The 14,257-nt window shown below is 45.2% G+C and overlaps 1 protein-coding gene and 1 long non-coding RNA gene across 2 annotated transcripts; one reads left to right on the top strand and one right to left on the bottom strand.

Moving 5' to 3' along the window:
* Positions 1-1,113: 1,113 nt before the first annotated feature.
* On the top strand, positions 1,114-13,682 carry LOC307086534 (uncharacterized protein). The gene is made up of 5 exons (XM_079751775.1): positions 1,114-1,313; positions 7,783-8,503; positions 9,344-9,674; positions 10,526-10,701; positions 12,147-13,682. Exons 2-5 carry the CDS (start codon positions 7,845-7,847, stop codon positions 12,382-12,384), a joined length of 1,404 nt encoding a protein of 467 aa, XP_079607901.1. The 5' UTR covers positions 1,114-1,313; positions 7,783-7,844; the 3' UTR covers positions 12,385-13,682.
* Positions 5,175-6,069, bottom strand: LOC307087020. The gene is made up of 3 exons (XR_013812470.1): positions 5,685-6,069; positions 5,440-5,581; positions 5,175-5,335 (listed from the first exon to the last, which is right to left on the bottom strand). It is a non-coding gene; the product is annotated as an uncharacterized lncRNA (long non-coding RNA).
* Positions 13,683-14,257: the final 575 nt, after the last annotated feature.

The raw sequence follows: 14,257 nt of genomic DNA, 5'->3' as shown, positions 1-14,257 counted from the left end.
ACAAAGCCCACAACAAGCCAAACATCACCACGGCAGGTGCGCTCTCTCTCTCGCACAATCACGCAATCACTCCAACTACTCCAACTCCAAGGCTAGGCTGTTTCACTAAGACCACAACCAACCACAACTAACCCTGCAGTAGGCCTACCTATGCACAACAATCAGTTCTATACATTGCGTCTTTCTTCTGTTTGGCGCACATGGCTAATTTGCACACTCGCACAGGAATGGCTGGCTCCGCTTGCCAAAAAAATAGAACATAGCCTATTTGTGAATAAATGTTTTGAATTCTGAATACTGGACATGGTGATCTTAAATTGTAAAACATATCGAAAGTAGATTTTTGTTTTCATTTGCAAATTTTCAAACTATTTATTTAGATTCACAAATAGGCTATGTTCTATTTTGTTTGGCAAGTGGAGCCAGCCAGTCCTGTGCGAGTGTGCAAATTAGCCATGTGCGCCAAACAAAAGAAAGACGCAATGTATAACACTGATTGTTGTGCATTGTTGTGCATAGGTAGGCCTTTAATTGGGTTTATTACAGTGATGGACATATAGGGCTGGAATGTAGAGTAGGACAGTAGGCTGATGTTCTAATCCAGGTGGATCTAGTCCTGTGTTCTGAGTCCCAGCTATAATAAACTGTGCATTTTGTTTACTTAGGTAAAGAATTATGAAAAAAACATGTACAATAAAGCATAAAAAAAAAAAATGCCGCGCGCTACTCGCGCAATTTTCTTTTCGCTCTAGGCTGAGCCCCTGATGTTTCAGAAACCTAGAAACGCCCCAGCCAGAAACTAACAAAAAGCGTATCAAAATCCCCAAGTGATAGGCCGACTACACATTACATAGAAGGCATGGTCCAATGCTGCAGGTGATGACCTCAGATTAACTGAGCTCCCCAACCTTATCTATCCACGAAACGCACTGGGAGAGGCCAGAGGCGGTCAGAGAGACGACCGCAGCCTCTGAGTTCCTAGATAAGAAATGTTATAGACGTGGCTGCTTTTAAACGATACCCAACATTTGCCTACGAGTATCATAGAGCTTTGCCATTACGACCTCATAAATGGGTGGAGCTTGATTTCAGAAACACACGCACGCACGCACGCACACACACACACACGCCCACGCTCATGCACACGCATGCACCTACAAACACAGGCATGAGTGCCTTCTCAAGCAAGAGTCAACTAACAAATCAGTAGACCTCAAGATCAAGTCGCGGATACTTTGTCTCTGTGAACTCCAGGGAGGACATTTACAAAGACGCCTGGTCTGCACTGCTTTTATTCTGGATATGTTATAGCGGTAAGTAGGCTCACTACATATGGGTAATACGCGTCCCAATTACTGAACCTACTAGGTTACGTTATGGATAAGTTCGAGGATACCCACACAGGTCATTTTTAAGCAGAAGAAACGATACACAGGCTAAAAACCTGAAACCTTAATGTGTTGAGACAGGGTTTAGTTTAAAGTAAGCACACTATATACTAAACTACACTGTTAATACAAATATATAATCACTGTCTGCGGACAGCCGGATTCTTCTCATCATATCCGTTAGGCTTCGTCATCATATCCGTTAGGCTACTAGTTTATACAGTTTTATAAATGCTAAAGTACACTTTTAAATGTGTCCCGTTACACACCTGAGCTGTTTCAAAAGTCTAGCACGACAACGAAAGGTTCTCTGGTCTTGAAAGACCATGAGCGCTTATCGCCCTCGACCAATCCACCTTCCCGTTTTTTTTTTTTTTTGGAAATCCCTATAGTTCGTTAATTTCGCAGGACTGTAGCACATTTGAATTCGAGGGGGGTAGGGGACATATCCTAAATGTCTCCACGCAAACCGAGGGGGAGTAGAAGTGAAGTGGAGCAGCAGTCCTCGAGGACAGCTTCAGCGGACCGGAAGGCGCTCACTGTGCGCCACAGGAGCACACGCACCAAAAGGGTTCAGACACAACCACCACAGCCCTGATAGACTGCTGAAGAATAGTCCAAGCTGTCGCAGGATCTCTTGTCTCCTAGGCACAACGGGCCAATGTGGCAGTTGTGCCTAGGAGCCAAGGCGCAGCTCCCATTGTGTTGAATGCTGATAGAAATCAATTTAATGCAGCCGCGACCTATTAGCTGAAATGCCTGATTTGGTTTAAGGGCAAAAACGATTCAGAATGTATTGTTTGTTAACTTAAGTTATTTGCCCATAAAGTGCTTAATTATTGTATGTATTACACTTATATATTAATATGTTATTTGGGTGAGGCTATTTGCACCCCTGGTAGCCTAAAATGATCCGTATATGCTACCCTGGTACAATTACAAGTGTGTAATATTCTTATGTTGTAGCTGTTAAATGACGGGACCGATTTAACATGACGGGTACTTTATTCGAGCGCCCATTTCCTTGTGACACACAAAACGCCTCGCGCCTCACCCTTCACATATGCAAGTGAGGTGTCATCTGACCAATCACAGTAACCCATCTATCTGTAGGATATTACAAAGTGAATGTTATTTGTACCGTGGTGCAATTGTCAGTATAAGCCAGGGGCGTAGGAATGAGTTTAACATTGGGGGAGACACATATCGGAAACCTGACAGATTCGGTATAATTTTTAGGTGGGACAAATGCGCCTGTCTCCGATATTGGAGGGGACACGTCCCCTCCGTCCCCCCCGGTTCCTTCTCCTCCCCTTGGTATAAGCACACAGAAATGTGGGCCTATTGATCACACAATGTAATAATAATTTTAAAAAACTGCTGCAGACAAGGTAACCCTGACAAGATCTTCTTCAAACGTTTTTAAGTGTGGTGATCAGACTCCTCAAAAAGGCATACATTTGTAAACATCCATGATTGCCCAGGATAGCATTGGAAATAGTTACACTATTTTGCATTGTTAGCTTCCTCAATAGAACACGCAAGTAAAACAGCTAACTTTAATCTTTGACTTATTGCTAGATTCAGATGTGATTCTACATGCCTTAGGGCTTGTAGGGGAGAGTGGGGTAAAGTGAGACATTTTTTACATTTGCTCCCCTCTAAGCCAGCTAAAATGACATATCAGTAAAATGCACACATTTACCATTAATTCAGGATGTTTCCTAGCCATGGAAATTATCAGAATGAATTCAGGACGAAGGGCAGTGAAAATATGATTGTTTTTTAAAAAGTGGTCTTGTGTCTCACTTTACCCCATCTCAGGGGTAAACTGAGACAGACCAGCGAAATCAATGGGGTAAAGTGAATCAGCAAGGGGTAAACTGATCCACTTACTTTATCCACTCTGAAACTACCATAACAAAACATGTTGTAACAGTTAGAATCCTGACAGCTTGCTTGACAACCACACATTCCACAACTAATTTCAGACTAGTTACAGAATCATGGGGATTGTCAATTAAGCCCTTTTTTTTTCTGAACACTGTAAAGTAACTCTGAACAAAATCAAATACAACATAGTATAATTCAAAATGTTTTAATTAACATTCAAATGACAGATAGAACCAGATAGATTAGAACACAGTCTGGGAGTCAGAACACAGGACTAGATCCACATGGATTAGAACATCAGCCTACTCTTTGGATGTGCTTTATGTGTTAACTCGAAGTAGGCTACTCTACATTCCAGCCCTGAAGGTTACAGGGAAAGATGAAGAGTTGCTCTCTCCGTGTGGTTCCTCCAGGCCTTTTAGGTTGAGGCAGCTTCTTCACCACGTCACTTTCATGAACATGTGCCACATCATTTTCCTTTATAGCAAACATGGGTCTCTCGCACTCTTTCATGTTTCCCTTGATTCTTCTGAGAAATTGTGCAAGTATTTCGTCATCCTCAACTTTCTCAACCATGCCAATGTAACGGACGCTCCTGTGTTTGGTTGCAAAGTTTACTATGACAAAGTCACCCACGGACAGATCTGTGTTTCCTGGATCACTTCTCTCATCCTCAGAGCTCTCTTCGTCAGACACATCATCAAGTGGGACAGGGACATCACTCTCCTCAGAGCTGCTAACTACGATTTTCTTTTTGGTTGCTTTCTTTTTCGGTTTTCCCTTTTCTTTGCTATTTTGCTTTTTCCCTGCCAGTTTCTTTTGACTTTCTTTATAAGCCTTTTCAATTGCCTGCTTCTCAGGAGTATCAGTTATGATGGCTGTCTTCACACGCTTTCGTTTGGTTTGTGTTCTGGGGGAACATTTGGGAAGTGGTACGATTTCACGAGGAGACACATATCCAGGTCGGCTGGGAACACGTGGCACATCTGAGTCAGCTGGCGGGGCACATCCATGTGGACCATGTGCAGTGGATGAATTAGCATCATCAAGTGATTTATCTGCAGCGGGTGGACCATCTGCAGCGGGTGGACCATCTGCAGCGGGTGGACCATCTGAAGTGGGTGGACCATCCGGATCATCTGCAGTGGCAGGCTGCAGCTCAGGGTTTGGCCGGTCGGACACCATGGATGGTGCAAACGCTCCATCAGGGAAAATTTCTCGGTTATATGGGAAAATCCCAGTGGACCTAAATCCAGAAGTGATGTTGCGTGGTGTCACTGCTGACATGAAGGCCTCATTCACAAGTCCAGCAATCTGGTAGATGGAGACTGTTTTGCCAGGGTTAGATCTCATTCACCCATCAAGAGCTTGGCTGTATTGGGTCTTGAACGGGCCATACACGGTCACGTCGAGAGGCTGCAATCGATGGGATGTGTGGGGAGGGATGGTGAGCAGAACAATACCGTTGCTCTTGGCTACTTCTACTGCTTTGAGTGAGATGTGAGCCTTCAGGTTATCCAGGATAAGCAGCATGGGACGGTCAGGGGTGCAGTTAGTGTGCTGTATCAGGTGATCAAGGAACTCAGGCCAGGTGTCTTCATTCATCCATCCCGTTCTGGTGGAGGTACCTTTGGCTCCTGGAAATGTGGCATTCCCAGCAGCATTCACTGCACACACCACAGTCACCAATTCTCCTCTCTCAGCCGATGTGACAGAACCAACTTGCTTTTTTCCTTTCTCTGTCACAACCTGAATCAAATAGAAAGTTTAGAATCAATGGCATGTGCAATTAGTAGGCTACCACTGGTCTGAAATTTGTATTTAATTGTACTTATTTTCAGTCCATTCATTTTTTCCAGTTGACAAGTTCACAAAATTACTAATAGCATTAGTTTCTGCATTCTGTCAATAGCTAGCTGGTCATTATCACAAGCCACTCAGTATCAGCCTGGTGCTCTCTAGTGTATCATGTGTAGCTTACCTGCCGTGGCTTTTTTACTGTAAATACGCCTGTTTCATCCACATTGTAAATCATGTGTGGAGGGAATTTATGCCTGTTAAAGATGAGACGCAAGGGAAGAACCTTATCAGAATCAAAAACAAATATTACTGGTAAATCCTCCATAAAAATGTGCAACTACAGAATTAATTCTGTCACCTGTCCATCACTACAGCCAGATTGTCAAAGAACTCCGCGACTGTAGTTTTATTGAAGGCTGTAGCCCTTCCCATTGATGTTGCCTCTGGAGTTCGGACAGAGAGATGGCGACGTGCTAGGAAGCTGCCAAACCAATCTGCACCTAGAGTAGACAATTCATTATTATAAGATTTAGCTTTGTGGCAAGATCTGTTGGCCTTAGTTAACCTACAGAATCATGTGATCTCTTGAACACCCTAGCCTACCTGCACATTGTGTCTTTGTCCAATTGGCAGGGACAGGGATATAGTTTTTCTCTGCATATTCAAATGCCAGTTGACGGCACTTAACTGGAGGAAGGCCATGGAACTGGTCAGCTAGTTGTTTCAAGTGTTGGGCAAGCTCCTCCTCCATCTCATCTGTGAATATTCTCTTTGCCTCAGCTACTGCACCCCAGGCTACTGATTTTACTTCCCCTTTCTCTTTTTTCTTCATGAACCTTAGGAGGCTTGACTTGTCAATATGTCTGTCCCTTGCAGCTGCTCTTAAAGACATCTTCCCTTCCTTGACCTCAGCGGCTGCACTTTCCATCTCCTCAAGGGATGTTTTGCCCCAGGTTGTCTTCCTGCTGTATATCCTTGGCATGATGGCTTTTCTACAATGTTTATGACATTAAAAATAAAACATATGTGACGTAATATTACATTAAAATATGTTTAAGACTAAACTTAACTTGTGCCTCATGGTGGGGTAAAGTGAGACACTGTCTCACTTCACCCCACAGCATTTGTCTCACTTTCCCCCACCACCACCATTTTAGAAAAAATGACCTCTCTTAGTAAATCAAGCCAATCTTCAGCTAGCATCATCACATGGTTTTATATGTTGGTAGTTCATCAACATGTATGATATAAGTTTTTCTACCTGAATCAATTTGCTTTGGCACAACAGTTGATTAAGTTGACAGCAAGAAAATTTACTTTAACATGCAAAAAATATATTTTTGTGAAAAAAACATGCTTACCACAGCACCAGGAGGTTCTCTCCTTCATGGCCAAGGGGAAATGGGAGGGGCTTGAAAACATAATGGTCACATGACCACAAATGTGTCCCGTTGCCTAGATACAGGGGGTGTCTCACATTACCCAATGTCTCACATTACCCCGTTCTCCCCTACTACGAATATCATGAAGGCACTGAATTTGAAACTTTATCATATCATCAGGATGTCTGGCTGGCTGACTAAAAAGCATTGCAACCATAAAAGTGTGACAATCTAGCAAAAGCGGTACATGACTATAATGAGAACCACTCCGGCAACTTCTTGGTTACAGAGATAGCATCGCTACTGCTTCGGCCACTGTGGCCATAATGTTATCCGCCGTTTAACTCATATAGCCTTCAACTATATGACGCTAATAAGTTTGTACATCATTTATCTTATTAGACTTCATGACATTTAACAAAACAAATAAGCTATATAGAAAAGATAAAATACATTAACCCCATTCATCTAAAGTACACGAATGCTTGGGAATTCGCGAAGTACACGAACGCCCAAGAATGCGTGCGTATGCGTGCGTGTGCGCATCACGAAGGGTGTTTTTAGCCCTAACCCTTAATTACTACCAAAATTTAAAGGGCCCTGAAAATGTCCTCCACAAGGCATACTAAAACATTGTAAGAGGAAATACAATGTATACTTTGACAGACTCACGTGATATCACAACAGCTTATGGAATGTTTAATTATATTTCCAAAGCTGGAAAACTGTTTGGAAGAATTGACAATGTTGCATGAATATACATCATATAAAAATGTTATGAGAAAACGTCCAGAATGAATGTGTCATACACATTTGGAAATATAAAAAACATATATATATATATATATATATATATATATATATATATAGTCCCTGAAGAAGTGCCTGGTTGGTTAACAGTTATCTTTGGCATTTAGTTCAATTCCACGCATGAGTAGATGCATGTTAACTTTGTAGGTAGCAGAGGTTATGCCTGTGTGTGTGTGTGTGTGTGTGTGTGTGTGTGTGTGTGTGTGTGTGTGGTGTGCGTCTGAGAGGGAATTTGTCACTTTGTAACAACCAGATAATATAATGAGATCAACGTGACGATGATGTGTTATGTATGCTCTGCTTACTGGATTACTTTTGTGTTTGTGTTTGATGTGTTGACTCAATAAAAGACTGAAAGGTGCTTCCCCATCATGAGTCACATGCATTTGCATTCATTTGTGCCACTCAGCAAGGGCAAAGAAAGGTTTCATTGTTTACATAAAGCACAATCCTGGCCTTTGAGTGGTGACCGTGTTGCTGAATGCTAAAACTAACACTTCTCCCCTTAGACTGCGAGCTCCCTCGGGCCTGTCCACTCCTCGTCCTGACTCCTCCTCCCGACTCCGTTCCCATGGCGATGGGGATGGAGAACTGGACGGGTAAGAGGGGGAAGTTTTTCCTGCTCCTCGCCCTGCTTTCTGTCGTCTGCCTCCTGCTCCTGTTCCTGAGGATCCAGGACACTCGTCTGCCTGTTCCAAGACTGTTCCGACCATTACCGCCATCCCATGACCCCGCACACAACCTTGCCTGTGGCGCCGTGTCCGCCCAGACCATCATGCCGCTGGCCCACACCAAGCACCTGCTGGTGTCTGCGTTCGCCGACAGGCGGGTGGAGAAGTTCGGCGTGCGCATCATCGGCATCTTCCGGCGGGACTCGATCCAGCCGCTCCGCTGTGTCTTCTGCTGCTCCAACCGGACGTCGTTCAGCGAGGCGTCCAGCGAGACTCCTGCCCAGGTCCTGACGCACTCGGACCACTTCGGCTTCCCCTACGGAGCGACGGACGTCCTGTGCCGGATCCCCGGCGGCTGCCTGGCCACCCATGTCACCCTGGTTCCGGAGGGCCATGGCCCGGACGCCACCGCCCTCAACCGCACCTTCCTGCCCATCAGGAACCGGGGGGGTGGGGAAGCGGCCTCCCAGCCCCGGCTTAACCTCACCGTCTGCATCTCCAACCTCTTCGGAGACTACAACAACGTCCTGCAGTTCACGCAGACTTTGGAGATGTACAGGTGAGCGCCCTGCTCCTATATCTCTATATTGATATATATCTATGTATATGATATATATATATTATACTATATGGATGCCTCACAATACAATGAGCGGTACGGATTCCTGTCAAAGCCGTGAGCAGCTCTCTGGGGCTGGCAGAGGGTCGATTCCAGGGTAGAATCGATTAAACGAAAGAGAACTTTACATGGCGCCTTTACCACGCAGTGACCTCCGTTTTGGAAGCACGGCAGCGTTGGATTGTTAGATGTTATGGAAGTAGTTTGTTTTTTTGGTAATTGTTAAGTGATTAACGGTGAAGTAATTGCTCATTATGGTAAGACATCGCTGTGTTTGAAACTGCCACAGCGTTTGTCATGCGAGATGTGTAAAACAAAATTCTCCTTCACCCAGGTGACATATTATATATTATTATAATAGGATATATTATATTCACGTTTATTCAGGATCTTCACAGTTCTGCCACAGTTCTGTGTTGCGCATGCTGCCACACCCTCTGATCATGTAGTGTGTGTGTGTGTGTGTGTGTGGTTATGTGTGCCTGTGAGGGGCACTTCCTGTGCGATATATTGCTGTATGTTACATGTCCTTACTTGAGTGATGCTTGATGTTTTTATCTGTGCTGTATTTATTTGTACCCAGGGACTGCAGATGCATAGGCCTAAGGCTAACTCTGGTGCAATGCATTAAATGGTTACATTTATGTTTTTAATTGCACATTATCCCTTTCAAATCAAATCAAAAATCAAACTCTCTATGAATACGTTGGAGCGTTCCCATCAAGAAGTCCCATGATGCACTCTGACGTACAGCCCTGTTGCCTCCTGCCCCCCTCCCAGGCTGCTGGGGGTCAACCGGGTGGTAGTCTACAACACCAGCTCGGGGCCGGACCTCAGCCGCCTGCTGCGCAGCTACAGCCAGGAGGGCTTTGTGGAGGTGGTGCCCTGGCCCATCGACCGCCACCTCACCCCGTCCAGCGGCTGGCAGCCTGCCCTATTCCCCGGGGACATCCACTACTACGGCCAGCTCACCACGCTCAACGAGTGCTCCTACCGCTACATGGAGCGCTCCCGCTACGTCCTGCTCAACGACATCGACGAGATCATCACGCCCTACCGGCACGGTGACCTGGTGGCCGCCCTGACCACCCTGCAGCAGCAGCACCCCACGGTGGGTGGGGGGGGGGGGGGGGGGGGGGGGGGGGGGGGGTTGTAGGCATGACGACCTCCTTGGAGTCGGGGGACTGGGTAACTGGGGGGGTCGTTTTTTTTGTGCTGTGGAGTAGGGCTGCCCGATTATGGAAAAAATCGGAATCACGATTATGTTGGTCAATATTGAAATCACGATTATTCAAACGATCATTTTTGAGTTTGAAAACATGACGTATTTATTTAGCATGTCTCTGCCAAAACCACTTTGTAACTTAGAACTTTGAAATAGCTTTAAAAAATACACATAATGGTCAAAAAGCAAAAAGTTCAAATCTTAAATAATGTACAGATATGTATCCATCTGTTCTTCTGCACTTTCTATAAAACATTTAAATAAAAAATAAAAAAAATTGAAAACTCAATTATATTAGTTTTGTGATCGTTTGACGCTAAAATAGAAAAATCGAGATCGAAATTTGATTAATCGCCCAGCCCTACCATGGAGATAAAGACTCTAAACATGAATCGTGTTGATTAGTATTTACATTGAGGGCATTTAGCAGACGCTTTTATCCAGAGTGACTTATAATACGTTCATTTGTCTGAAGGAATACAACAATATATTGCTGTTGGTACAGTGAGGATGTTCAAAGAACCAAGTGCCAAGCACTAACGATCGCTAGGTAAACCCCTTCCCCGTATACAACGAAGACAGCTAGGATCAGATGCTCCACAATGTTAAGTATTCTTTTTCAGAAGGACGCACAACAAGTGCGTATGAGGGGTGAGGCTATACAGAGTCTAGGGTGAACTCTAGGCTCTTCATGTGTTCATGCTCATCTCCCCTCTGCTTCGTCCTCTCCTTCGTAGGCGGGGGTCTTCCTCATTGAGAACCACATATTTCCCAAAATCCACTTTGAGCCCAGTGGACGGTTCCACCGGCCTCAGTGGGAAGGGGTGCCCGGGGTGAACATCCTGGAGCACATCTACAGAGAGGAGCCCAACAGGAAGGTCTTCCACCCCTACAAGATAATAGTCCAGCCCAGGTACCATCAACTCAATGTTTGCCTTACAAGTCCTGTTTTCCTTACATCCATTCTTAAATAGAATACTTTCTTAAGTTCTTTACCAACATTGTTAAAAATGACATTTGGACTCATCACATGTGAGGACAAAAGTTTGGTTTCAAGTCACTGTCAGCAATCATCGTCAATGGAAAATTTGGTCTAACCACTGGGTTGAGGGGCGTGGCCTTCTTAAAAGCCACACACCCTTCTTACACATAGAGCCTATTTTTCACTGATAAGTTATGTGGGCAGCCTGCTCTAGTGGTCTGTGTGTGTGTGTGTGTGTGGGGGGGGGGGGGGGAGGGACGTTTCTGGTGTGAATGTGTGGGGGTGTGTGTTTGTGTGTGTCTGAGTGTTGTGGGTTTTTTTTCCTTTCTGCTTTTCCATTGTCATGTTTAAAAACGGCTCTCTGAACACAGAATAGCTAGGCTCCCACTGACTAGGTAGAGTTGGCCTACCAGCTCTTACTTTACGTCCACACCAAAAGCTGTAAAACATGCAAAATCGCTGAATAGCTCAAAACGCTGTCAAAAATATTGACAGCTCATATCGCTCTTGCGCGTATGTTTACTGGGACCCACGCCGGCGAGAGACATCTACATTCCGATTGGCTAGCGGTCATTTACTTAGACGCCAGCGCCCACTTGCACCCAATACCACATACGTGGAATTCTGAATCCAGTGTTATCTAGAAACCAGCATCAGGTAGATAACACCAACTGTTACCAAACAAGGAAAATGGAAACAAATAAAATTTCCTGTGACGCACCAGCAAGTTTAACCGTTTCTGTGCATGTGTGTTTGTGTGTTCATGTGTGTGTGTGTGTGTGTGTGTGTGTGTGCATGCGTGTGTGCATGCTTTCATGTGTGTTCATGTGCGTGTGTGTGTGTGCGTGCTTGCGTGTGTGTGCATGTGTGCATTCATGTGCGTGTATGTGTGCGCAGTGGCGGTTCTATGGCCAGTTACGCCCCGGGCAAGGGGCGTAACTTCCTCCGGGGGGGTGGGGAGGGTTTGTATCATGACCCTACGGACTTCAGTGGGGGTTTCATTCCGGCACCTTCTCAGCCAGCAGGTGTGCACCTGCAGCCAGAGGGGGCGCAAATATACCAATTCCCCACACACATTTTATGTACTTCATTGAAAACCACTTCGCGGCACGTTTTTATTTTTTACTGCTCGCGGCGCCCCCCACGTGATTTGGCGCCCCCCACAAATATGGCGCCCCGGGCGGCTGCCTGGTTCGCCCGTGCCTAAAACCGCCACTGTGTATGCGTGCATTCATGTGCGTGAGCGTGTGCGTGCATTCATGTGCGTGAGCGTGTGCGTGCATTCATGTGTGTGAGCGTGTGCGTGCATTCATGTACGTGGGCGTGTGCGTGCATTCATGTGTGTGTGTGTGTGTGTGTGTGTGTGTGTGCCACAGGTCCCTCCAGCAGACCTCCGTCCACTCTGTGCTCCAGAGCTTCGGGAAGGTGGTCCAAGTCCCGCCGGATGTGTGCCGCATCGTTCACGTACGCGTCCCCCTGCAGGGTCACCTGACCCTGGACCAGCTCCACGTGGACCAGCGCCTCTGGGACTTCAGCGAGAGGCTGGTCCCCCGGGTGGACTGGGCCCTGAGGAGGGCGGGGCTGCTGAGGTCGGAGGTCACCAGGCCCAACTGATGGGGAGGGGGGGGGGATGAGCCACTACTTTCTCTCAAACTTTGGAGTCAAACTGCACATGGTGGACAGTGTAACAATCAGGAATTGATTTCTTCATCAATTCCGAGGAAGTAACAAGGGGAGGTGGTTTGTTTGTATATGGGTCCCATGGCTTTTGTACTTTGAACCTTGTTCTAATATTACGAATGCTTCACTTTGAGCAGAACGCATAACAGAAACAAACAATCGGGACAGGAAGTAGGACCCTGGGACAGGAGCCGGGGCCCTGGCTACTTGCCGAATATGTGGATGGTTTAGCTCATCGCTTGAGTAATGTTTTCCTGCAAGGAAAGTGGCCTACATGAGTCATTTATTCAAATAAAAGGTTTAAATCTTCGGCAGGATTACATGACACTACGAACGTCTCCTGTAAAACAGTGACAATCATCTACTTTTTCTTCCTAAGAGCTGACAATAATCTAACTCTTAGCCGAGCGTTTAGTTATTCTAGGTTAATTTTTAAAAGATCTGTAAACACTCTAATTCAACCCATGGGCGTCAGTTTGGTTTGAAATGTGCTGAGAGACGCATTCGGAAGTGCAATTTCAGAAGTGCTGGGTAGCCTACAATGAGGATGCACTCTTTTTTCTCTCTTTAGTGCCGGTAATGGTAAAGGTTCTGAACAGGGGCTGAACAGTAGGAATGAGTTTAACATTGGGGGGGACACATATCTGAAACCTGACAGATCCGTTAATGGTTTGAACAGAAATATGTCATAAATTAACTACACTGAAAAAATTCACAAATATATTTTATTCTACTAAAAAAATACATTTGTAAATGTAAAGGAAAACACATTTTGAATGGCAGTAATGAACTGATAAATATCAAATCAATTCTTTAAATGCACGCTCAATCATCCAGTTTTTTAGAATAAGAAGCGGTGACAAGACGCTGTGTTGCGCTTTCAAAATAAAATAAAATATTTTTCTCCCCCGGTATAATTTTTAGGTGGGACAGATGCGCCTGTCTCCAATATTGGAGGGGACACGTCCCCTCCGTCCCCCCCGGTTGCTACGCCCTTGGTTCCTTGGTAATCCGAACGCACCCCATGCTCCAATCACAAACTGCTAGTGAGGAGACCGGTAGGGTTTAACAACGAGATAAGCGATTATGATTGGCTAAGGCAGAGTCATGTTTAAATTTACATTTAAATAGTTTGTGTGTTATGTGTTGCATTGTGTTTCGTTGTCCGTTATGCCAGTTGTTCTGCGTGCATGTATTGCAATGTTCGAATCATAAGGTCAGCTGGGGGAGGGCCTTGGGAGAACAGGAGGGTGGGGGCTTGCACGTTGTAGGGACCGTGTTGGGGGTTGCATTAAAAGTTCCTTCAAAATACTTATGACTGGACATTGTTATGTCACCGGCGAGGTCATTACACTACCAACATAAACAACAGGAGCTAGGAAAGGAAATTAACTGCGTGTTTAAGTTCAGAAGGGGCACACGTGTGGCTACACACAGCACTACAAAAGACGTCAAGACTGAAAAAGAAAGAAATATTTGTTGCACAGCTGTTGCACTGTATTTATGTGACAGTGGTCTGCAGTCTTTTTCCAATGTATTTGTTATCATCCGCAGTCAACCGGACTGCGGAGTGATACAGATGACGTGAATCAGAGGCAAAAAAATCCACTTTCCTTGACAGCGGTCAAATATGCTGGACGTGAGCATTCCACTGCATTGAGAAGAACCGTAATAAACAAAAATAATTGACAGCTGAACGTTGGGAAAGGCCCATGCAAGTGAATGGAGCAGTCCACAGCATTGAGAAGAGCCGTGTAATAAGTAAGGGATAATATATAGAACGCCGGTCATTTTAGGGAAAATAAGC

Source organism: Pollachius pollachius (genome assembly GCF_949987615.1).
Source record: "Pollachius pollachius genome assembly, chromosome: 15".
Taxonomy (NCBI): Eukaryota; Metazoa; Chordata; class Actinopteri; order Gadiformes; family Gadidae; genus Pollachius; species Pollachius pollachius.
The sequence above is the reverse complement of the archived record's forward strand: the minus strand, read 5'-3'. Positions and strand labels throughout refer to the sequence as shown.